This window comes from Panthera tigris, chromosome D4 (genome assembly GCF_018350195.1).
Source record: "Panthera tigris isolate Pti1 chromosome D4, P.tigris_Pti1_mat1.1, whole genome shotgun sequence".
Lineage (NCBI taxonomy): Eukaryota > Metazoa > Chordata > Mammalia > Carnivora > Felidae > Panthera > Panthera tigris.
This window is the reverse complement of record NC_056672.1, coordinates 81954039-81979711: the sequence shown is the minus strand read 5'-3', so window position 1 is coordinate 81979711 and position 25673 is coordinate 81954039. Positions and strand designations below refer to the sequence as shown.

General features: G+C 50.0%; 1 protein-coding gene across 5 annotated transcripts in view; it reads left to right on the top strand.

Moving 5' to 3' along the window:
* The window catches only part of DENND1A (DENN domain containing 1A), a 509265-nt gene that overhangs the window by 448382 nt on the left and 35210 nt on the right, over positions 1–25673 (top strand). For 4 of the 5 annotated variants that reach the window (XM_042963736.1, XM_042963734.1, XM_042963735.1 and 1 more), the window contains one exon: positions 8437–8568. In XM_042963736.1, coding sequence (XP_042819670.1) covers positions 8437–8568 — 132 coding nt within the window. Of the gene's footprint in view, positions 1–8436; positions 8569–18000; positions 18169–25673 lie in introns of those variants that run through there. The other variant, XM_042963739.1, reaches the window with a different exon arrangement.

Below are 25673 nucleotides of genomic sequence, written 5' to 3'. Positions count from 1 at the left end.
TTATAAATATTCACAGACAAAAAACTGTCTTCAAATAACATTAAGACTGGCTTAAACCCACAAAGGCAAGCAAGTTCAGAGTCCCCACTGCCAGTCTGCCCCTTGCCCACCCCACCAGGCCTGGGGTTCACCGGGCTGTATCGAAATTGGCTCAGCGCCACCCCCACCCCCCGCCCCCCATCTGGGCACCACAGCCGACCTCTGCCCTGGGGCTGCTTATGACCAAAACCCAGAAGCATCTCCAGGGAAATGACTGCCATGATCCCAGCAGGCACCTGGCCACCATGCAGACATAGGGCACAAAGGGTGGGTTTCTGGAGGACTCCGCGGGCTCTCCTCACGGTGGTGGGTTCACCAAGAGGAGCCCAGCAGTTCCCATTTCAGACTCTTGGGAGACAGGGAGAGGACTTTGATTATCTTCCTGGACCATCAGTAAAATGGTATGAAACCTACAGCTGCACGCTGGCCCAGAGTCCCCTGCCTGATTCTCTAGCCTTGTACAGGGAGGTGAACATAGCAGAGGGTATTTTTATATTATGATGAATGTCATCAGTATTACTGTTGTCACCCTTCAGTCACCACTTCCTAAAGATGGTCCGTGCTGGGGGCTTTTACATTTAAGCCTTAGAACAGCCCCGGGGCGGGGTATTATTCCTATTTTGTGTGTAAAGAGACTAGACTGTGGTTTGGAGGTGAAGGAATTTGCCCAAGGACACACTGCTGGAGCCTACAGAAATGGGATCAGGTTCCAGACCCGTCCATTTCTAGCATCCATGCTCTTATGACAACAGCATTTCTTACTGCCCGTCTAAAACAAGTGTTTGCTTTTCCAAAAGATGTTTGGGAGCACTTGACTTCATTATCCCACACCCCCCAGTGTGCAACTCGAACAAGGGCCTTTGTCTATCTTGGCAGTTTTTAAAAAATGGAAAGCAGTTTTAATTTTATGAAGTCAGAAAGGACCTCTCATTAACTTGCAATGGTCAAAGGAATTGATTCCTTTCTTTTAATTGCAAAATAATTTGTTCTGACTAAGCATTTAAATTCCTAGTTTCAGCTGAGAGTGAATTTTTAACGGCCAAGATTCAAGTCCCGAAATAAAACTCCTGTCATGTAAATCCAGATAGACCTTAACTGTGGTCTGTTGCACCCTGCCAGAGGCCGACAGGTGGAATTCTTGGATGTTAAGTCCTATACATACTTTTTTATCTCCTACCCCAGCCGCGTGTAACTGAGTGGGATAAAATACAGAGTGACAGGGAGGGGGGAGTTCTCTCACCAAATTTTCCCTCCTTGATGACCTGATCTCGGCTCAGCTGGTGTTAGAATACTACTGGAAGTAAGTAAAGAAAGGGGTCCCTCCTCAGGCGGAGGACAGATGTTCCTTATTGGTCGGATCTGCTCTCTGCAGGCCATCGCCTCCCTCCTGGTACACGGAAGCGCTGGGCCTTCCGAAAATCCCCTTTTTATGATACGTGACATTTCTGCAAATAACCGGTTCCGCTCCGGTTTTGTGATGTTGTTGTTCAAAGGTTCACTTAAACAATCCAGATCGCGCTGCTTCCACGCCGCCCCCCCCCCCTTCCTCTCCTTGATAGTATCTAAAGCAGATTTTTCCCTCCCCTTCTCCTCTTCCCCCTGCCAGTCTTTTCAAGAATAGCTTCAGGAGATAATGTTCTATAGAAAGTGTCAGTACATTTCAGGTGACACAAATGGTGAAGGCATTTTATAGAAATGTGGCTTGTCACCATCGGACTGTTGACAGATCTATTAGTGCACCTTTTTCAATTTTCACTTTTCCCCCCTTCGGTCTTACAGATTTCTACAGGCTTGATATTTTGCAGTTGTTCTTGGAAGAGCTATTTTGTAATTGAAACTCTAGCATTGTTCAGTGCAGACAGGACTTGGTCTTCAGTGATGTGCTCTCCTGCTCCCTTTCTTGAGCTAATTTAGGATTTGGCTTCATCTGACCTCTCTCACTGCGGCAGAAAATATTTCCTTGGCTTTTTTTTTGTTCCCCACCCCCCACCCCCCCCTTCACACAGCAACATATCCGTGTGGCTCCCCAGATGCATCTAATACAGACATCTCAAGTTTGGTTTCTGCTATGAAATTGAGGCAGTTCCCAACAAAGATCCAATTTTCAAATGTACTGGGTTGCCACCTGGCCTCCTCTAACTCTGCATAGTGATGGTGACCTCGCAGATATAATCAAGAACCCAATCTTGCCCTCTGTGCTCCCGCCTTGGGTTTGAATTGCAAATAGAAAATGTGGGGCCGACCTGCGGAGAGGTCACCATGGTGTGTGGAGGGTCCATCTCTAATATGACTGCACAGGGCCCCCTTTCCATCCCTTGTTCATTTGTGCAGCAGATTTTCAAAGCATCTGAAAGAGGAGCTTTCACGGTATCCGTGTGACCATTGGCAAAGAATTGTTAATAGATACTATAGTGTGGCTTTATTCCATACCTGCTCTGCTTCAGCCCAACAACAAAAAAAAAAAAAAAAAGAAGAAGAAGAAGAAGAAGAAGAAGAAGAAGAAGAAGAAGAAGGAGGAGGAGGAGGATGGATAATAACATGTTTCTCTGGATAAATGCAGCAAGGTGGTCAAGTTCTTCTGTAGCTTGGCCTTCTTTGAAGTCAAGCTCAAAATTAGGAAGAAGAAGAAATGGCCAAGATGCTTGCCGGCTGTCGCTTTCTAAACAGAGAGTGTAGTGCTTTCCTCCAGAGCATCTCCCCCCCCCACCAGACCTGGCCTCCAGAAGAACGCCGCCGTGTGGCTGGGCTTGTGACTGTCAACAGATTGCACTCCTACAGCGTCACACGAGGGTGGCATGGGAGTGCTGTTTGGAAAACAGTGGCCACACACACGCTCCTTCTCACCTGCAAGGAGCATTAAGATATTCACATCAGAATGTCATTTTGTCATCTCCTGGGAAACCCCTGAAGAATTACCTTTTTTCTTCCATATTAGAGTGACTGAATCGAATGGGCCCATTTCACAGCCCTTTTTAAAGTTTTAAATCTTTGATCTTGGAGACACAAATCGAGCTTGTTGATGAAGAGCTTTTGATGGAAAGGAGCAAATTCACAGCTGGGTTAGCGAAGCCTCGAGTTTCTGGCCAAACATCTCCTGGTGTACTGAAGGGAGTAAGCGCGTGTGGGGCAGGCAGATCTAGGTAGACTCGCGTAGAACAGACATTTTCACACCTTATCACACAACTGTCAGCTCCCTGTCTCCAACACATTAAAATAACGGCGCAGCCTCATTCACAGAAATTTCCAACTTTGGATATTGTTTCGATATCAATATCCATATTTTAATTCTCATTTGCTGCGACGCGAGGTAGACTGGAAAAGAAGGGCGCTGCACGAATCTGAACTTGGAGACCAGTAATCTGAGTCGCAGATATTAAGGGCTCAGCCTCACACCCGCCTTTAAACCCCTGACGCCACGGGGTGGTAGTTGAGCTCCTGAGGTAGATAAGCCGGTTGTGTAAGATATTAACTGTGTGGCCTTGAGTAAGTTACTAGATCTCTCCGAACCTAGTTCTTTCTCATCTATAACTAGGAGAAGGATCCATTTTTACTGGATTGTTGTAAGGATTAGAAGAGGTAATGCCTTGCAACAGCAACACTTAGTAGCCACTCATTAAGTGGGAATTTTCATCCTATTCGTTTCCTCATGTCCCACATCAGAGCAGCCGATCTGCCCAGACACCCACGTGTACATATACCCTGAGAGCATGGCTGACATGGGGTCACCGTCCTTTTGGTCATCCACACAGCCACCAGAGCAATTTTTCTAGGCCACAGCTCTGAGTCACTCTCTTGATTAAAACCTTTCAGACTTTTCAAACCTTCCTCCACCTCAGCTAGGGGGTTCTTGAAATGCCCCAGCCGCTGGGTCACCTGCCCTTCCTTAACCGGGCTGTGCTCTCTACATGCCCCTGGGCCAGGAAGTCTCTAGCTACATCTCTGCCTCATGAAGTCCTGTCCTCAGCTCCTTCTGGGTCCAGCCCCCTCCCTAGCTTGTACCCAAGACCACTCAGCGCCCCCCGCCTCCCCTAGGTTTCTGCCTTCTGCCTTCTCAGAGGTACTCTGTCCGGTGACTGTACATGTCCATGCCTCTTCCATGGACAGGTGGAGGTTGGACCCTAGTCATGCTTTTTGATTCCAGCAAACCCTTAGGGAAGGTGATGGGAATTGAATTATTTTCTGACTCCTTGGCTTTACCAAGAGATGGGAACTGGTAGGGCCCCCAGGGCTCCTGGTAAGAGATTCGCCACCGTGTCGTGGCCTCCGATCTACAGATGTGTCTAGTGCCTCCCTCCCCTGTGACCCTTCGGGAAGGAAGGAACAGATTTACCCTTCCTGTCAGCTTCTTGGTTTTGCTTTCTCAAAATGACATTTCCATAGTCTTTTTTTTCCCCTTCTGTTTACAAACAAACAAAACAACAACAACAACAAAAAACATGTTTATTGGAGACAATTCAACAAATCAGACAAGCAAAAAGAAAATGACCTTGTTTTATAACCTGCATTTTCACTTACTATATTCTGAGCATTTCCCAGACCACTAAAGGTCTCTCCCTTCTGCTCGTCCTTGTTTTGCGTGGCTGCGGAAAATTTTATCTGATGGGCATATATACATTAGCCAGTCCCTTTGTTGGATACTTAAGTTAGTTCCAGTTTCTCCTAGGCAGGTATTCTCATAAGTAAAACGTTGCAGGAATTCTTAATTGTTTCATTAGGATAAATTTCTAGGAATGTAATTAATGGGCCAGAGGGCATGCACCTCTTTTAAGGTTTTGATATAAATTGCCAATTTGTATTCCCTCCAGAAGGGTTTGGGAGTGCCTATTTTCCCAAACCCTTTGCTGACAGCTTCTCAGTTCTTAGACCACAATTTCTTTAATCACAGGATCTCTACTATATGTGAGATCTCTGCTGGTAGGTACAACAGAGTTGGCCGCATTTCTTTCTTTACCAGGGCTCCTCCCAGCTCTGCTCTCCCTGGGAGGAAGCAGTGAGGTGTCCTTCCCCAGCGGCAGGAAAGAGTGAAGAAGTTAGTAAGTTAGCGGGGCAAGCCACGGGACTGTGAGAAGTCTTACGCACTTCAGGATCTTCTAACTGAGGAAAATTAACGTGCAGCATTGTTTTTTGATACACAGCACATTTGTATATTGGACACATTTGCTTTCCAAATGTTCGATTCGATTTACAAAGATTTGTTAGAGAGCATGTACTTACTACTATATATTGCAGGCTCTGGGGCAGAGAACCCAAACCCCAAGGAAGGCAGGCAGTCTTTAGGGACAAGCAGATAAGTGCAAAGAGACCGTGAGGCACGGCAGCATAAGGTCAGTGTTAACGGTAGGGATTTCCAGGGATCACACCTCACGGTCTCTTGAGCACCTCCTCAGCTCAGGATGTCTTCATGCATGCTGCTGTTAGGAGTTGATGTCAGTCTAAGTGCCAGAAATCCTGTAGTTCTTGGTTCCTCCACTTTCTAGCTTGTGTGGCTTTGGGTGAGTTGCCCTCTTTAAGCCTTGTTTCCTCACCTATAAAAGAGCCATCATCCTGTTTACCTCATGGTTGCTGTGGAAACTAAGTACGATGGTGAAGGTCAAGGGTCTGGAAAAGTGCCTGCCAATAGTGGGCGCTCAACACAACGAAGGGAGCTCCTCTTAGCGCTCTTTCCATCCACACCCCCCCCCCCCCCCCCCCGGGGATACAGATCGAAGGTTCCGTTTGCACGGGAATGTAACATTTTTCAAGCTCCCTTGTGTTCTGTCTCCTTTAATTCATTCTTCCCGTAGCTTTGAAGTTCACCAGGCGGCTGGTGGTCTCCCCGTTGTACAAATGAATAGGTACAAAAAGGTTGGAAAGATCAGCTAGTTGGTGGTAAAAACAAAACTAGAAGACAGTGCTTACTTACAAGCTTAAACTAAGACACTTTGCCCCAAACCACCACATACATTTTTTAAAAAGACTATCATCTTATAATTTTATTAACTGTGAATATTTTCTTACCATGTAACCTTACTGCTTCTTATAGCCAGTCACTCACACACACGCACAATATTTTTCCTGAACTAAAAGTGGGTTTATTTTTTCTCTCTCTCTCTCTGTCTCTTTTTTTTTTTTTTTTTTACTCTTTGGCTTTACCCAACCTTTGTGTCTGTCTTCTCAGTAACCCCACCTGGATCCAGAATGCCCCCTTTGCCCTTTGTTACTTTCTGGTGCAGATGGAGCCCCTCCCCCTCTTTGTTCCACTTGACCTGAGCACCTTAGGGCAGCCCCTTTCCAAAAGAGCCCTTTCTAATTGGCTGTCGGCAGCCTCTCATCACGCAGCCTCAGCCAAGCTAAGACTTGGGGGCCACTTAATGCAAGCCCTTCCTGTGAAACCAAGAGGCCATCACCTCCCTGTGTTGTCACCAAGCAGGACCAGAGTCTGCAGCTGAGTGTGTGGGGTTGCATATAGATAGGTAGATCCCTGGAGTTTATTATAATAAAGTCTATACCTTATTATTAGTAAGTACTCCATTATTATTAAGTGCTGTACGTAGGACATTACTGAGTAATAATGTTCTAGACGCACTTGTGTTGCTTTATCTCCTTTACTCCTCCTAGCTACCATATCCCCATTTTACAGATGAGGAGATTGAGGCTCACAAATGTTATGTGTGTTTCTTCCTTAATGCATTATTATCCGAGAGAGGACCACTTTGTTCCACTGGCCACCATTCTCTTTATTTGGCTAGGTTAAAAGCAACCAGTTGTCAAGTCTTTTGTGTGCAGAATTTAATGAGTACTAAAGGCGTGTGTCTTGACCGAAATATGTCTTTGTTTTAGCAATGAAAAGAATTGGAAATTTCCTTTATTATTTCATTCTTTAAAAAAAAATTTTTTTTTTAATGTTTATTTATTTTTGAGAGAGCGAGAGACAGAGTATGAGCGGGTGAGGGGCAGAGAGAGAGGGAGACACAGAATCCGAAGCAGGATCCAGGCTCCAAGCTGTCAGCACAGAGCCTGATGCGGGGCTCGAACTCACAAGCTGTGAGATCATGACCTGAGCGAAGTTGGATACCCAACCAACTGAACCACCCAGGAGCCCTTCCTTTATTATTTCATTCCGACTGGGAGTTATTTTTACTTGGTAAAAAAAAATTATTATCATTTAAATGGGGTTTTAAAAATTTTTTTATTTGTACCTTTATTCTCTGCCTTGTTCCAATGAGAATCTAAGCAACGTTCATGACTTGAGTAAAACACGTGGTCCATAGAGCACAAGTGGGCACCATCATCCTCCCAAAGAACCAAAGGAACCATTCCCTGCCTTTTGCACAGTGGGGTTTTTCTTTTCTTTATACTTTGACTTCATTCACCAGAAGTCCAAATTCAGTGTAAATTTCTGAATTTAAAAATATTACTTTTTGGTTCCTTAAGTGTTCTCCAAGTCATAAAATCCTAACTCAGACCTGGGTCTCATCATTCTTTGCCAGAAAGATAAAGGCTAAGAAAGATAGAGCATAAACACCTCATTCTCACAGACAGTAACATCATCAGGAAGCAAGTGTGGAGAAAGTGTCCACACTCACAAATAACAAAGTATGCAAATTAAAACAACAATGAGGTCTAATTTTGCACCTCTTAAATTAGCAATACATTTTTTTAAATGATAAGGCTAACAAGTACCATGAAGCTGATAACTCATCCATTGTCAGTAGTTGGTGTAAATTGGAGGCAATTTGGTAGAATGAATAAAAAGGCTTAGAATGTTTATATCTTTTGACTTAGTAATTTTATTCCTAGGGATTTCTATAAAAGAAATAATCCAAAAGAAAGAAAAACTGCAATGTTTATCACTATGGTGTTTAGAAAGACACACACACACACACACACACACACACACACACACACACGGAATAGCCTAAATGCCCAGTAACAGTAGAGTGGGTTATTAAGTTATTATATAGCCACTCAATGAAATATTATGCATCTATTAAAATTATCATTAAAATGACTAGTACTGTGGAAATGCTTATAATATAGTAGGAGAAAATAGAATGTAAAATTATGCATGAGCTGTGATTGCAAGTAATTTTTAAATGTCTGCATGTGGACAAAGTGAATATGTAAAAATGGAAATAGCTGTGCAAGGTAATAGAACAAAAAGACTTTCCCCCCACTGTTACGAATTGTTACCTGGTTTTTGTAATTTAACGTGTATGATTTGGGTTTCTCTAATCCTTAAAAGTCAAAGAGCCTAGTTAGCCTTCTGCTTCCTCCATCGCCCGGAGGAGAACGGGCTCTGAACATCCCAGAGGGTGTGTTCCGGGGCAGGCCCCTTGGCCATGGGCCTGGAGGGAGCATCTGCACACAGCAGGTGCTGCGACCCCAACGCCAACCTCCACTGGCTTCTCTCTGCAGGACATCACCGAGAATGGCTGTGCCCCCACCATGGAAGAGCAGCCGCCAAAGACTGTGCCGTCCCCACTGGTGGAGACCAAGGACCCTAAGCTCCGAGAAGACCGGAGGCCAATCACTGTCCACTTCGGACAGGTATGTACCCTGCCCTTTGGTTTTTTAGCAGAAGCTATATATAGCACCTGCAGCAGACTGGCTTTCCACTGCCGCTCTCGTTGGCAAAACAGCTCCGTGGAGTTTTGCACACCTTTGAACGTTTATTTGGTTACAAGCGTGTTTTGAAGGTGAACTCTCAAAAATTTTGAGACAGCGTGGCTCTGCTCGTAAACTAGCTCAACTCTTGAATGAAGTCATTAAATGCAGCTACCGCCTCCCCCACTCCAAGGCACTCCGTTTAAGGTGCCTCCGTTAGCTAAGCATCTCATTAGAACACTTTAGCATCCCAGGCCCTTCTTTGCACCTTCAAATAAAAGGCAACAAGCGAAGTCTTAAAAAAAAAAAATCAATTAGGAGTTCTTTATTAATGTACTTCCTGAAAATCAATATCGGGAGTGGTGCTTCTCAGAATAAACACCCACGCTACTATTCTAGAGATCCGATTCTTTCACCAACTATTTTTGATGACCTGAGCATTTGAAAAATTGTCTTATTTGTTTGATTTTTTTCCCCCTTAAGTAAAACATTGTATTCTGTAGAAAAACGGAATTTTTAAACCTATTTCCAAGCGGTGGCTATATTTTAGTTGAAATGGATTGTGCACTCTCCCTTATTTCTCTCGAATTGACTCTCCTGATGAGCAAAAGTCATAATTATTTGGTTTGTGAAAAATGGCTGTCAGCAAGATGTGACTGTAACAAGAATTCGCAAGGTTATGTATTTTTAAATCGCTTGACTCTTTAGCCATTTATCAGATGGAGCATAATTAAAATAGCCTCTTTTATTTTATCTTAAATATGATTGCTTTTTCGTCACATAAAGGATCTAGATACATTTTTAAATGCCCTGTTTTTAACAGACATTTATTTATCAAGTGCCTACTGTGTACCGGCATTGAGCTATTTAGGAATGAAGAGAATTAATGAAATGGTTGCTTTGGGTTATTATTGTAAGGGGTGAGTTTGTTGACACATAAGAATCTTCCTCTGTAATCAATATTTTCAGATGATACGTTCATATGTCGTGAAGTTGCGGGGGGTTCACCCCTTTTCCTGATTTTACACTTAAAAGGGACGTGATAAAAATGGAAATGTAGTACAAGAAAGAGGCATTCTTGGGGGCAGTGCTCCCTTGGTTGAATGCTTATCTTCAGATTGTGTTTGTTGCTTTTGCACCCTCAAGAGCGGCCTCCTCCGGGGCTCAGGCCCTGCTGGAGACATCTGCACCCCATTTCCCTGGCGGTGTTTGCTGAAAGCACAGCCCCCATTGTAGCCAGCGTGGCATTCTAGAGCCAGCTTCCTGCTTTCCTTTGTCCTCATTCCTGCACACACTAACCTTCCCATGAAAAGAGCCCCTCGCTGGAGTTTGAAGCCCATTACAGAGAAAGAGGGGGCGGGGGAGAGGGATTTCATGGTGTTAAACATTCCATTTTCGAAACACAAAAAAGGAGGCCCTATTTGAAATGGAGAAAAACCTTCTTTCCATTTCAGCAAGAAGTAGAGACGCTTTAATGTCATTCCCAGCTAAATGCAGAATAAGAGTGTATGTGTGCGGGTGGGGGATAAACAATTAAAAAAGCCACCCCAAACTCTGTTGAAATAAGAACTGTCTGTGCCTTCACAGGTCTGTAAACTGGAGAGGATGAAAGTGGCTTTTTCTCCCCGTTTGTCACTTCCCTCACGTGGCTGCCAGCATTATGCAAGTGTACAGGAAGGCAGGATTTTTTTTTTCTTAATGCATGCATGCGGATTAAGGTCAAGCCCCAAGTATCAGCCATGCAGCGGGCTCTCCCTTACAGCTGCAGCCACAGAGCCTACCCGCAGCCGCGAGATGCCTTAATTGAGACGTGCTGTCAAAGTGACAAACACATTTGCATACAGTCTACACTCTATTTATTTTCTCTGGAAAGGTCTACAGTCTGCTGTTGGTTGAACATTCTTAATCAGTTTGCCGTAAGTGAACTGCCAGCCAGCTCACTGCTGCCGGCCGCTTCTTCATTAGGTGACAGATTAGCTGCGGGGGGGATGGGCCGGGGAAACCGCAGACCCCTTTCTTTTAACTCTTTCCGGCTTTGCCCCTCACCCCCCCAGGCTGGGGTGTCCTTCGGTGCTTTTCCAGACACCCCGGTTTGGTGGGCCGCTGACCCGAACCCGCGGTGTTTCTAGAGCGCCTACTACTGGCAAGCAGGAATTTTAGGGACTTTATATTCTCAAAGAACAGGCTTTCGAGTTCCACTTCAAAAATTTTGGCCACACCCTCCTACCATCTGTGCTATTCTTGTACTTGCTGTTTTTCTTTAAATAGGCTCAGACCTGACGTCGGTACCAGCTTTAGCCTCGTCCTAAGTAATGACGTTGACAGAATCACAGGTCTGACGTCTCAGTCCAGTTTTTTTCTCTAAGGCATATCGAAAAAATCTCGTTAAGTGTCCGTCCATATGTCACCTGAAATACTCCTGTGACCCCAACAGTACACATTCTGTTTTTGGAAAATGTGTCATCTGTGCCCTCGCCCTTTGAGGAAGGGATCATTAGGCACATTTTAAGGATCCGGCACTAAAGCCCGGGGACCCAGGGGGACCTGGCCGGGGCCACAGTGCCAGCACCTAGGACAGTCCACCTGCGAAGCCCACTCCGGCTCCCTCACCAGGCAGGGATTTCAGCTGTTTGATGTGTCTCTTAAAGCGAATGTGTCCCAGCGAAAGAATTTGAACTAGCCAGACAGTACAGGCGAACCTCAGAAAGAGTTGGCCTTGGCCGTGCGTTTCTGTGGATCTCATTCTTTAAGGACGCTTAGCTTTCCATCTGGGCCAGAGACTGTTGAGACGGTTATCACATTCGAGGAGTACGTGTGGCCAGCCAGGGGAGGTCGGTGGGGACACTGCGGGGGGAGGGGAGTGGTTGTGCCCGGGAGCTGGCAGAGGGAGGCCTTCGAGGAGCTGGGCGGGGCCAGAGCCGACTCTGCTGGTGGGGAGAGGAGGTGCTCTCTGCCTCTTTGCCTCCCTGCAGCTTCCTCCTCTGAGGCTCTGACCATCCCTCCATTTATTTATGCATCTATCTGTTCATCCGTGTCTTGAGACCTACCATGTACAAAAAACAATAATAAGTCCTTGTGGGGCGTAATGAGGGAGACAGACTAGCAAATGGACAGTCCACCCCTGAGTGATGAGCACCGATGTGGGGTGAGCTTGGGGCACTCTCAGAGCCCCCAGAGGCAACCCCTTCCCCCTGAGGACCGTTCCCCACAGTCCCAAGTTGGGCCCTATAATTAAAAAATGTTTTGTCAACAAACTGACCTCACAAAGGATTCAATTGTTTCCTAAAGCAGACGCACGTATGGCCGCTCGTGTTGATGGTTCCAGACAAGAGCGAAGTAAATGGATCCTCAGTTAGCCCCTGCATCCTGATCATGTGTGCTTTCTCTTAAAGAGTTCAAAAACCTCAGGGGCGCCTGGGTGTCTCAGTCGGTTGGGCGTCCGACTTCGGCTCAGGTCGCGATCTTGCGGTCCGTGGGTTCGAGCCCCGTGTCGGGCTCTGGGCTGACGGCTCAGAGCCTGGAGCCTGTTTCAGATTCTGTGTCTCCCTCTCTCTCTGCCCCTCCCCCGTTCATGCTCTGTCTCTCTCTGTCTCAAAAATAAATAAAAAAACGGTAAAAAAAATTAAAAAAAAAAAAAAAAACCTCAAAGAACTTGACAATGCCCATTCCTACCTTGGAAAGTATTTAGGTTTAGAGAGGCTTTAAATACCTCTTTCTTCCCCTCCCAAGTTCGGAATAGTTGAGAAATAAGGCCCAGGAGATAGTCAAATGAGATAAGAATGCCAGCTTTTTTACTGATAAGGCTGAAAGGAGAATACTGTTTTAGACCTGAGGCCAGATGGGCTTGCTAAAACTTCACTTCAGAATTAAAAAGACCGAGCTACCCCACACAGGAGAAGGGGGACAGTTGCGGGCAGCGCCTGCGACTGGCTGCTCCGCAGGAGGGAAGTGCCAGGGTGCAGGGAGCGAAGCGCATGGGCAGTTCTTCTCCCACGCCCCCGCCCCTGGGGAAGCACTCCTCCCCCCTGGCAGGGGTGCAGAGAGAAGCTAAGGGGTCCCCCCCAGCTTTTCTCTCCTGGGAGGGGGAATGGACATTCCCTCCTCTCCGTGGCGGTGGAGGGGTGAAGAAGCCGCGTCCTCCGCTCACCCTTCAGCCAGAACACCTTGCCTTGACCCCTTCTTTGGAGAAGTCCTCAAAGGTAGCACCACCCTGGAAACTGCTTTGCTCCCTGTGTCTAATAAGGTGGACAGGCCGCTAGGTGCTCTCACCTCTGTGCTGGTAAGGAAGAAAAGCACAACACCCGTTGTACAAATGAGGAAAGAGGCTTGGGAGACGCGTGCTTGAGTAGCTGATTCACACCGCGCAGCCAACGGCACCTCTGTTTCTCGGCCCCCACCCTGGCTGGTGGGACCCGACTGGCCGCACGAGCCTAGTGACTGGGTTCTAGTCCTGCTTACGTGCTGGCCACGCTATGCGTCTCAGAAGTAGGACAGCACCCCCCACCCCACCAGCAAAAACATCATGGTAAACCCCCTCCAGGGCCCCATTCGTGTGTTTCCTCCAGATGATTGGTCCTGCAAACTACATGATCACCTGCCTTCCAACCTGGAGATCCCCAAAAGCGCATCGAAAGGTGCTCTGCTCTCCCACTTGAGCAGAGGCTTCTAAACCTCTTTAACATAAAGTTTGAAAAGCTGGCTAAACCGAAGCCCAAACTAGGCACTAGCGTGTCTTCCAGAGATCTGGGACAGAGTGGTTTGGATACACCCCCGGGAGCAAATCTTGGAATATGGTTGCCTGCTCGTCTGTGCATATGGAGAGCTCTTGCTTGACAAGCATGAGCTGGGCCATTTAGTGCCAGTCTCGCACTAGGCTGGAAAAGCTGCCCAGCCCGTGACTGCCTTCTCAGCACCGTTGGCTCTGAGTGCCCTGAGAAACCCCTTCTGCCCCATTGAGCTTGGAAGTCACCCGAGATTCCTTTCAAGTTAGCCATTGCCTCCCAACCACCTCCCACAGACGTTCCCGTAATCCCCGGGCACCTCAAACCACAAGCCTGCAGTCTGAACACACACATTCCCCGCCAAACTCACTCCTCAACCTCCGTCTCCACCTCAGTGAATGGCCGCTCTCTCTCCAGAAGCCTGGGTCCACTCACGCCCTCCTCAGAGCCTCTCCCTTCCGCCTCCCGGACACTGCTCAGTCCCTCTCCTCTCCATGGCCTCCATCACAGCTTTGGTTCAAGCTGTGTCATCACTCAGATGGACTGGCCCACCGTCTCCTGACTGGCGTCTGGCCTCCAGACTTAACCCGACTACATACCCCACATGGCCTCTCAGGGTCCACTTGAAGCGTGTACAAGTGGCCTTGTCACCTCCCTGCTCCTCCCCACCCCCAAACATTCCCCCTTCCTCCTTGGCTTAGCACACAAGGCCCCTCATGGTCTACCTGTCTGCCCTCACAGCAGGACCCTTTTGTAAATCCTCTCCTGGGAAGAGTTAGCTGCTCCTGTCTCCGTGCTACCCTAGAACTTGGCACACGCCGTGCGTCTCGCACAGCCTTGTAATTATTTCTTTGATGCTCGTCCTCCCCTGTGAGAATGTGAGCCTCTGGAAAGTCTGCCACAAGACCTGGCTCTGAACTGGCGTTCCGTAAACATCTTAAGGTTTTGGTATTGATGTGGATTTTTAAATTGATTAATAATTGATTGATTATTGTTTAAGTACTTGCGGTGTGTCCAGCCAGTCATTTGGTTCTATTGCAGTTGCTCTGCTTATAATTCTGTTCACGTGAAGAAGAAAAATGAATATTCCATTAGTGGCCAAAAACTACTTCCAAATCACTTTCCATAAATAAGGGGTTTATTTCCAAGTGGAAACAGCTTTGTATTATAGGAATTTAGATCCTCTTATTTTGTGTTTTTAGGAGCTCCCAAGGTCTAGTCCCGTGTGCCTGGGGAAAGGAAGGCAGGGGAAAAAGGCAGAGGAATGGGGTACCCCCTGTTCCCAGGGTTGAGCCAGGGAGGAGGGGAGCCAGGGAGAGCAGTCAAGGGAAGGAAAAGTCTGGCATCCCTTGAATTACATAAAGCAAAGATTTTGTCTATAGAAGAGACTAAACTGCATGACCAAATGCAAAGGAAGAACTTAACTTGGATTATGGTGGGTTTTTTTTTTTAAGCTTTAAAGACATTCTTGGGGAAGTTGGCAGATTTGAAGATGGACTAGGATGTTAGTTGATATGATGGAATTATTGTTAATATCATGGTTGGTGGGGGGCTATCTTTATTCCTAGGAGATGCATACTGAAACATTTAGGGGCAAAGAACCATGATGTCTAAAACTTGCTTTCAAGTCGCGTGGTCAAAATATTATGCGTGCACACACACGCGTATATACCATCCATTCACAGAGACAGAAAAAGCAAACACAGCCCGCGTCCCCGCCACCCCTCAAAATGTAACTACTGAAAAGGCAGATGCTGATCGGTTGCTGGGGGACAGGGTAGTAGAGAGAATAAAGCACAGGTTTTAGCATCAGGCAGCTCTGGAATTAAATTTCAGCTCTGTTACTAACTTGCTGTTCCTAACCTCAGTGAAATGAGTTTCCCCATCTTGGGCGTGGGGATGGTAGTACCCATGTACCAGGTTGTTGTAAGGATTTAGTGTGATATTATCTGTCCAGCTAAGTGCTGCACATAGGCCCTCGGTAAATACGTGTATTTCTCCAGTGGGGAAGCAAGAGCCAGCTGGTTGGTGGTCACCCACTGACACGGCCCCCCAGCCAGCCTGGCTGCCCAGGCCCTGACCATCATCGTGGCTCTCAGAACCCATACCCCTCAATGGCAGCCTTCCTGCCTGTGTGCGCTGGTGACTGACCTGTGTCCCCACAGCTCTTGGTGGGAAAGCCAACACCTCAACTGAGCAGGGGTTGCCTCATGGAAGAGAGGGCGAGGGGCTGGTGGCATGGCCAGGAGATGGCGCCGGAAGGAGCAGATGTGACTAGGACAGAGAGCACAAGAGGCCGTGGGGCAGGTTGGGGCACCAGACGGGAGGAAGCCGATGAGCATCGTGGTCTGTAGTCCAAAGTCATTTTCGTGCTCTGATTCGTCAGCCGTGTTTTCACAGTCCCCAGAGTCCCCGTTGTTTCCAAATCCTGGTTCCCCTTTTTTCCATCGCCCCTCTTCCTGCTCTCTCAGCCATGTCTGTGCGTGAGAAGGCGGATGCTACTGTGGTGGTCCCCCACTCCAGCCCCTCTGGCTCCACTCCAGCTTTTGTGCCAGCTGCAGCCTGGCCACAGCCTACTCTGCCTTCAGTCCTGGTGGGGTGGCTGTCCAGAGTTGTTGGGACTCATTCACTGCCATTCCAAAAGCAACGAGGCCCCTAATTGCTGGTGGGTCTGTCAGGCCTGGAGAGGGTGGCTGGCAGGCCTGTCTTTCCACGCGGACTCACTTTTTCAGGAGCCCAGGCTAGCCCAGAGACAGCTTTCCAATGGAAGGTTAACAAGGCCAGGGTTTGCTCCTCTGGGCACACATGTTCGATTTGGGAGGGGAACCTTGCCAATCAAAGAGAGAACTCAGATTCCGGAAATTCATAACAAGTGGAAAACTCAGGAGAATTCTGATTAAGCCTTCTCAGATGCTATTCGTCTCGTCGCCGGGAGCTTGAGGAGGCCAGAGAGTTCAGCACTGCGGGGTGAATTTCCTGATGCGCCCTGGAAGGGCCGGGAAGTGTCAGCAGCCAGGAGAAAATCCGGGTTCGGACAGCAATGTAGCTGGCTAAGCTACAGCACCTGGTCTCCACTCGGCACACGTGAGGATGGTCAGCTCCCTCCCTGACCACCCACCTTCCAGAACTTTTGAGCAGTTTACCAACAGTTTGAGCACCTCTTGTATGCGAGGCATTGGATGGTCTCAGGGCAGTTGTGGGAGGGGCGTGAGGACGAATTGCTCATGTCGCGCCCGCCAGGCACTGAGCGGAGACCCGGAGAACTGTGTTCCAACCCCAGGTACGGTGCTCGGCAGTACCCACAGGTTAGCCCACAATCCTTTCGGCCACCTGGGGGAGTTTCAGGTATTCTCTCCCCTTGCAGAGGGGAAGACGGGCCAGACAGAGCGAGGATGGAGACTTAGCCAGGGTGTACAGCTTAGAAGCAACAGTCAGGATTCCAAGCCATGTCGTTTGTGACTAGAGCTTGGGTTTGTACCCCAGCTCTGTGCTGAGAACACGGCATCTTTGTTCTGGTCGCCCCGGTATCTGCTTTTACCTCATTCCTGTTTCGTGAGCTTCTCTCACTGCCCTTGGCCTCCCCCAAACCTGCCCCACCCCAGTTCTACCAGGACGCCAGCCCACTGTACCCATACATCCCTCTATTTCTGGGGTCACACGTTGCTCTCCTCTACTGGTCTGTGAGGCATAGGGACATCAGAAAACATCAGCAAGCAATGAGATAGGCAGGCCCTTTGGCCCTCCAGAATATGGGACCCTCCCCAGGATTTCCCTCCCGGATCACAGACTCACCTGGTGGTCGGAGAACTTACCCAGTCTTCAGGGCTCTGCCGGAATGACCCCCCTCTCAGGCTCCCCTGCCCACCGCTGAGCCTTTTGGGCTGGAAGTACCTGCCATCCTCCACGTCAGGCCAGTGCTTCTCCCCCTGTGAGGCTCTGCTAAGTGCCCTCCAACCTGGACAGGGTCCCATCCTTTCCTCTTGTCCCCAGCACACAATTTGTACTCGTTCATTCCACTGCTCTTCCTGGGTATCTGCTCCAGGCCAGATCCCATGCTGGGTGCCGGGGGGAGCCCCTCGGTGAACCAGCTCCTACTTTGTCCACTGCCAGGAAGGAATGTCCTTCCTCCTCTGTTCCTCCTGACAAAAGCCCATCAATGTTTCAGGGCCCCCCTCAAGCCCCTCTTTCCCGAGGAGCCCTCCCTGACTCCTCCAAGCAGAGCTCTTCCCTCCCTGCTCTGGATCGGCCCCATCCCTATGCCTGACACACTGTCCCGAGACGGGGACGGTATCAGCTTCAGCTCTGTGACCTTGGCAGCCTCACGGGGCCTGGCACAGAGGACTTGTCCAGACAGAGTTTGGGGAATGACCGAGTGCTGAGTGAGTACGTGAAAGGTGGAGAATTGCAGGAAAAGGTGGGAGTAGCTCCGTGCGCGCCTTGAGCAGCCGCTCAGTTCGGCAGAGCAGGAGAAACTGAAAACAGGGGTGGCTGGTATTCTGAAGGGCCTGTGTTCCCTTTGAAACCCCCGTGCGCGGTGCCGTGCGTGAGCGACAGGCCTCCTGCGTCCCCCGAGTCTGTGCACGCTCCGCAGCGTGACAGCGGGGCCTCTTTGCCAGAGGACTGACCAGAGCCTAAAAACAGCATTTCTTTTAAGGTCTGTGCTGGAGCAGCTCCGAATCCAGCTCCCTGCCAGCGAGATATTGAGCCCAGCAGGACAAGAGCAGGAAATCTGATTCAGCGAGACCAGAGGAGGCATTTTCTCAGATTAGAATTCTCTGTGCCAAAGGTGGGGAGTTTATCACGGTAGGGAAGGGGAAATAAAACATAAAATATTGAAAATAAGTTATTTCCTACAAGCAAGATCCTCTGGGAGAATGGACTCGAATGGTGTCAGGGGCCATGCCGGGAGTCCCCACCCCATGGCTACAAGCGTGCTATGCCAGGAGCCGCCTGTCGTGTTGTCCCCCGTCCATCCCTAAGCACATCTGTGAACTAGGTAAATTATTAACCTGGCCATGCCGAGAAGGAAGGGATGACAGACTGAGCAGTGGCACCATAAGGACGGGTCAGGTGGACTGGGTTGGTTTTCATTATAACGTGGACCTACTCTGTGGGATTCAGGCCTCTCACCGGCAAATCACCTCACTTAATCTTCTCACCAACCCTGTAAGATTGATACAGTTATTATTATCTCCAGAAAGCCAGTCCCAGAGAGGTTAAGCGACTTGCCCAAGGTCACACAGTAAGTGGCAGAGCAAGAATTCCACACCAGGTCTGTCTGACGCCGGAGACCAGGCTCTCCCCTCACTCTGAGCCTCTCGTCAAACTCTCGCCGTCATTTCCGCCTGGTTTAGACTCCAGCAGTGTGGACAGGATGGCCGTGGGGGTCAAGGGCACTTTGTTCTGCCTCTGCTCATGGCTGCTGCCTGGATTTGGGACCTGGCTTTCTCCCCAGAATAAACCTACAGAGTCCCAGATTCCTTACCACCATGGAGTGAGGAGTGTACAAGGAACAGTGATGTTGCCCTTCTGAATGCCTGGGTACTGGGTGCTTGCCTTTTCTCACATTATCTTACCCAGACTGATGCAGTGGGGTCTAGACCGCCCTCCTCTTTAGTAGGGTCAAGGGCCTCACCCTAAATCCCCTGGCTGGTACGATGGATTCAGACTCAGAGCCCCTGAGTCTGAAAAGGTAAAGGCTTTTCCCTTTACCTCCAGGCCCCCTGACCTTGGGGCACCTTGGCAGCAAAGGCTGCGTGCCAGCCTCCTGCACACTGGATCTGGGATCGCCCTGACCGTGTCCCTCATTTGAGCTATGGCTTTGCCACGTTGGTTTTATCGTCAGTCTGCTTGGTTCCGCGTCTTCTGCAGTGTTGCGGTGCGTTTGTTTGTTGATACTGCAGAGAATTTTAAAATGTAATCAAAGTACGAAAACAGAACGTATAAAAGGGACTGCTCCCAAGGGATCGTTGATTCTATCCCACTTGAAATGCAAAGTGTGGTAGGGGATTATCATTGCCTGGGAGCCGTTGAAACTGAGTTTCTGAGGTGTTGCTCCCCATCGGCCATCCGGTTCCATGGTTACGGGTACATCCCGGCCCTCCCTGGGATGCCCCGGTCCCAAACTCCTTCTAGGTGGATCCCTGTTTGCACTCTCTTTCCGGAGAGGAGACAGCAAAATCTTTGCAGAGGGCCAGTAGGTGGGGTCTTGGCAAGATGGTGCCTTGAGGCCGGCTGGAATAAAGCAGTCAGGAAGCCCAGGAGACTGTCACTTCCCAGGCCTGCTAACCAAGGGGTTGTTCTTTCTACAGATGGGGGAAGCAGGGTGGGAGGGAAGCTTCTGCCCCAGGGCTATCTCCCAGACACCTTCAGTTGCCCAAGCCATGATGACCAGCTAAGAATTCTTCTTCCCCTGCTGCCCTTCTGTCTTTGGGAGTAAAAATCCTGAAGCCTTGGAGTTGTTTTTTTTTTTTTTTTGCCAGGCAGAACTCTGAGTTATTCTTTTATGTCCTCATTAATGCCTTCCTTCACTTATCCAACATATAACGAGGCGTATCGGCTGCAAGCCCTGTCCAAGGCCCCAGGGTCACAGAAGAATAAGATATGGTCCTGCCTTCATGGCATTCTTTCCAAACCATATGGAGAGAGAAATGCTAATGGACGTAGTGTACTGGCTGGAGAGGTGCCCTAAGATGTTTGGCCAAACCAGGGCAGGCTTCTCAGAAGAGGTGACATTTCTGCTGCATCTTAAAAGATAAGTTGTATATTAGGTGGAGGAGGAGGGCATTCCAGGGAAGCAGAGTGACCTATGTAAGGATAGGAGAAGCTGACTCTTCAGAGAAGAGGGGGGCTGACACGGGGAAGCAAGAGGACAGGAAGCAATTGGCAGGACTGGGAGCCAAACCGCGGAGGTGGGCAGTGCCCAGGTCTCGGGGGAGCTTGAAATGCGTCTTGTGGGTGTCAGGGAACCAGTGAAGATTGTATTTGAGGGAGTGGCATCCGGGGACTTTCTAGGCCACATGGGAAGGGGTGGGAGGTGGGTGAAGCAGGGAGGCTGCCGACGAGGCCTTTAACTCACAGTCAAGAGCTAGTGGGAGTCTGACCTACGACCCCGCTTATGGGGGTGAAGAGGAGGGAAAGGTTTGAGAGAGATCCGGGAGACACAACCTGGTGGTCGGCTGGCTGCCCTCCGCGGGAGCTATTGAAGTTCACCTTAGAATGACCCAAGGCTAGACACAGGCTGAGCTTCTCTTCCGCCCGCCAACGTGCTCTCATGAGATTTGAGGCACAGCCCATGAGAGCAGGAGTATCTGTTCGGGGTGGACATCCCCCTCCGTAGCCCAGTGTGAAAGGTTCTGCCGAGGGACAGAACGGCCAGCTTGGGGGAAATAGGGTACAGTGACCTCCACCCTCTCTGTCCCGCTTTTGCCCCAAGGCTGTCTACCAGCCGCCTTTCTTTTTCCACTCTCTCTGGGTCCCGTTACCCATACCTTATTCACCCTCTCCCCCTTCCCGGGGTGTGGAGTGTTATGGCTCCTGCTCTCTGGGTTGCCAGCTTTCCGGTGTCCCAGGTCATCTCTGCCAAGGATGATGGACGGTATTATGCTAAACTTTACGGGCAGCCCCTTAAAATGCAAGCCTCTGCCCGTGATGGATGGAGAACATCCGGTTGTTTAGCCGACCACTTAAGGTTTGTTGCAAACCTGCAAGAACCACGCACAGGCGTCTTGTTAGGCCCGTTGCGACAAGGACCCCATAAATAAATAGCAGAGCGTGCCTTGGTGCGTCAGGGCTGGAGTATGGAAATAGAGGCACCGTATAAATAATACATATTTACAAAATAAATACATCAGTATGTTAGTATATGCAGCCATAACCAAATCACCCAGCGTAACAACCCGAAAAGCTCCGAGGGTCGGCCACGTGATTGACTTCCATCCATCAGTGTGTATCAGTGGAAGGGAGGGGGTCCTCCTGCCCGCTGACCTCGAGGCCTTTGTATTGAGGCAAGTGGTGAGGATGCAGGTGGGCATCCTGGCACGCAGCTTTCCTGCCAGGGTCTGAAACCTGCCGCGGCCGTGTGTTCCTACAGATGTCTTAAGGTCTGCCACCAAACAGAAGGCTGATTAGCACCAAGTTGCAGGATGTAATGGGTTGTGCCTACAGGAAGATGGCTGGCTGGGGTGGGGGGTGGGGGTGGAGAGGGGAGCGGATTTTCAAATTCCGCAGATTCGCTTCAGCTTACGAAGAGAACCCGTGGGTCGACGTTCCGGGTGACGCGTAGCCGAGGCCTGTAACCTTCAGCCTTTCGCCCTGAAGGTAGGGCTGGGCTTTTCAGAAGGTCGGCTCCCCATCTCTGCTGCCCCTTTCCGAGCCGTGAACCCCACTGGGCATCTGGCTCCAGCATCTGGAGCTCCGAAGAAGCGGCTGACAGAATGGCCACTGGAGCGAGTGCCCCTCCCCTCGCTCGTAATGGCACAATGCTGGATTTCAGTATTTTAAATGAAAAGTATATGCAGTTAGCTGTGCGCTGACAATGTCCTTGAGGATTTGACAGTGAGATTTTCCAGTAGTTGGTCTTCGTTAGGATCCTGGCGGTGTTTAATAAGGCAGTCGAACTGCTGGCACCTTGGGTTCCTGTTTGTTCTCCGAGGGCTCTGGGGCTGCTGCGGTAAGCACATCGACCAGAGCTGATCATTACAAGGGCGTACGCCACCATGAATAAAAATGTCACACGTTTTCCCATCTCACAGCGGTACAAAATGTCAGTCCTGTCAAACACACATTGCAGGGAGCTGTGTGCAGTCCGTACAAATTGGAGAGCCGCATATTCCCCCGGCCTTCTGATATTCTCCATTTGAAGCTGAAGAAAAACAGTTGTTAACCTATTAGCTAGGATTTTAAACTCTGCTGAGGCGGTGGAGGGGTAGACTTTGACACAGATAGAAATGTATTCCAGGGTCCAGGAATTTTAAAACCAGGTCCTCCATCCATTTGTTCCGAGGGAGGGGAAAAAAAAAAAAAAAAAAACAACAAAAAACCCTCTGTCTCCTGAACCTGACTGTCTTTCTTTAACAGACACACTGGGGAAACTTGGGGATGTTTCACATCTGGGCATCGTATTGCTTCTCACTTTTGCATTCCTCTCAAAAAGTCTCCTGCTTTTCGGCATGGCCCCGGGGCTCAACCTGTTGGACCGGGATACCTCTAGGTTGGGAGTTTTTCCTGATCAAAAGCATGCCGGAGATGCCGCCAGCCTTCTGGGCATAGCGGCTGGGGCCCGGGGACAATGACTAGTTGGTCTGGGTGAGTCAAATGCTGGGCGATGGCCTCCCTGATCATTTGGTCCCGGTTCCACAGTCTTGGGCAAGCAAGTACTTTGCACTTAACCACGCGCCGGCCTTGCGCCCAGAGCCGGTGGTCCAGGTGTGAACTGGATGCGGTGCCACCTTTGAGGGGCCCAGTGTCATCAGGAGAGGGACAGAAGAAAGAAGCCCGGCCCTGCGGAGCCAGGAAGAGACAGGTGGCTTCCAGGGAAGGGACAGAGGCCTGAGGGATGAGAAGGATCCATCGGGTAGGCAAGAGCAAGAGGGGCACACGAGATGAGCATTTGACCGCGAAGACGGGTGGCACAGGACGGACAGGGCGGGGTCTGTTTGGGGCTAGACAGAAGGGGCTGCTTGTTGTGGGGTGAGTCATGGGGCTGGTGGGGGCAGGGCTGGCCTTGGACAGCCTGCTAAGGACAGTCTGTGGGGCTGGGCCCAGCTCCCCTAGGCGGCGAGCGGACCAGGGAGAGCGGTGGAGAGGCTTTCGTGACATCAGGCTCTCTGTCCAGAGGATGCCGTGCAGTTCTAGCTGTACAACTGCAAAATCAGGAGAAGATTTTTATTTTAATTTGCTAGTGGCGTACTGCTTGGGGTGGACATCATTCCGGAGATGATAAATTAGCCTCGGTTTTGCTGAGCTGGCCCTGGCCCTTAAATGCACTGAGCAAACCCTCACCGAGTCAGGACACAGGCCCGGTGAAATGCAGGTGGCTGCAGAGGTGAACGCTTCTGTGTGGTCAGAACAGATGTTAGCAGGGCAAAAAGCTCAAAGGATAGTGTGGGAGATCTCCCCAGGGAGAGGAGAGCACCCTCGGCCTTGAGGGGATACGTTTCTGCATCTTCCTTCTGCTAGTGGGATATCGGATCTGATGGAAGGAATGTGGGCTTCTTCGGAGTCAGACATACCTGCCTGGGCTTGGATCCTGGCTCTGCCACCTGTTAGCTGTGAGGTCTGGCCTGGGCAAGTCACTGAGCCATGTGGCCTCAGTTTCTTCATCTACCAAATGGGGATTTTCCCCCATTTTTCCCTTCTCTGCAGGGTTGTTGATGTCATTAGAGGCCTTACGTGTAACGGTCCTAGCACAGGCCCCGGTATGTAGCAAGGGCCAAGAAAACAGTAGCCCATGTTGATATCGCGGGAGTTTTGTCTCCCGACATCTGGAAGCCCCTCCCCATGACCCCCCACCTCCTGGGAATGTCACCCAGGCACCCTTGATGGCATCCCCGATGGCTACCCTGGTGTAGGTAGCAGCGAAGCACCCGCCTCCTGCTTCTGTCTGGGCAGAGAATGGTACGCGTCAGCAAAGCTCCCTGCCCAGCCACCAGCCGCATCTGGGGCCCGACCTCCGGCCACCAATGGGATGCCACCTATTCAGACCGAGCAGCTGCACCTGACTAAAAACAAAAGGCACCCCTCCCCCACCCCACTGCCGGCCCTCCTCTCTACCCCCGCCTCTGTCCCCCAAGCGGCTGGGGTCACCCGGCCCCCTCGCAGCCTTCCTCACAGCTGCCTCGCCGCTTTTGTTCAGCATGTGAACTTCCCCATCAGCCAAGCTCCTTGCACGGGAGGTAATCAGGGATCTTGACAAGGCTTCAAACCACAAATGCCACTACAAATTAACCAGCACCACTACAAAATACTACTCCTGTCAACATCAGGGAGGAACGCACCGCTCTTCGGGACCGGGCTGAGAGGTCTTTCAGCTCCACACTCACTGTGGAGAAAGTGCCCGGGACCAACCTGAGAGAATGGCCTCGCAAGGTGACCTGTTGAGGGGACTGTAACCTAAGCATCCCCTTTCCGGAGATGATGGCTTACAGACCTAGTGGCAGGTGCCACGGCTTCTCTCAGAGGACCACCTTTGGTCCTGAGTGTCCCCTCACAGATGATGCCTCGGGACGGCAAGTCACGGCATGTCGAGACCCTCCTCTGCCCGGCAGCCGGCCTCACTGACTTCCTAACTATGTTGTGTGAGTTTCAGCAAGAGGCTTCAGTTTCTACGTCTGTAGAACAGGGATCATGATGGAGCCTCTGTCCAGAGTTTTAGGACTGACTGGGATATTTGGAGTAACACTGGCCCATCCAGGGTGCTCCAAGATAAGAGCCCCCCACCAACCTCCCTTTCCCATGTACAAGCACCTCCTTGCCACCTGCTGTGGGCAGGTTGGAAACTTCATCCTCGGCCGTGATGTAGAAAGTCCACCCTGTGCCACATCTTGTAAGGAGCGTCCCTCCAAGATTACAGCCTGGAGCATGGAGGTAACTCTGCAGGTGCTCAGGGCTAGAAGGTTCCGGGATCCTGTCTAGGGGCCCAGGGCCCTGCCCAGCGCTGTCAGCACAGAGCGAGTACCCCGGGACACCAGCGCCCAGCCCCTCCAGCTGTCCTTGCTGAAACGCTGAAGCAGAGGCAGGCATTTGATCTTCCCACAGGCAGGACCAGCTCTCAAGGGTGGACGAGAGGACTGCAGGTAATGACAGGAGTTAGGAAACAGGTAGGAGCTGTGCCCAAAAGAGCTGGTTGGGCATTTCAAAGGCGACGCTCTCCACAAAATATAGCGCCAGTACAGTCCTTTTTGGAGGCATATCAAAAGGAACCTTCTTTTATTTCCATATCTTGCGTAATAGCAGCTTTCCAGTCCCGAGGAGTAGAGGCGGCCTACTCTCAGCCCAGAGGCCCTTTGTAAAGCCACAGAACGCTTTGCCTTCCTCTCCCAACCAGGGCCGTCTCATGCACAGGTCAGAGAATTGATGTGGCTACTAGCCAGGAAAATTAACCAGGTGAACTCTTTCCTCCTTAAACAGTGACAGAGTTTAATTGTGAATTTCCTCTTTCTCCCTCTCCATTCCTGGCAACATATCTGGTTGGGGCACATCCCTAGGATAGAGAAATCCCAGGCATCTATCCAGCCTCCCCTTTGGGGACGCTGGGGCAGCTTCCTTATGGGCTACACAGAGTCTGACGGGGAAGAGGCAGCTCAGAGCACCATTCGGACATAGGAC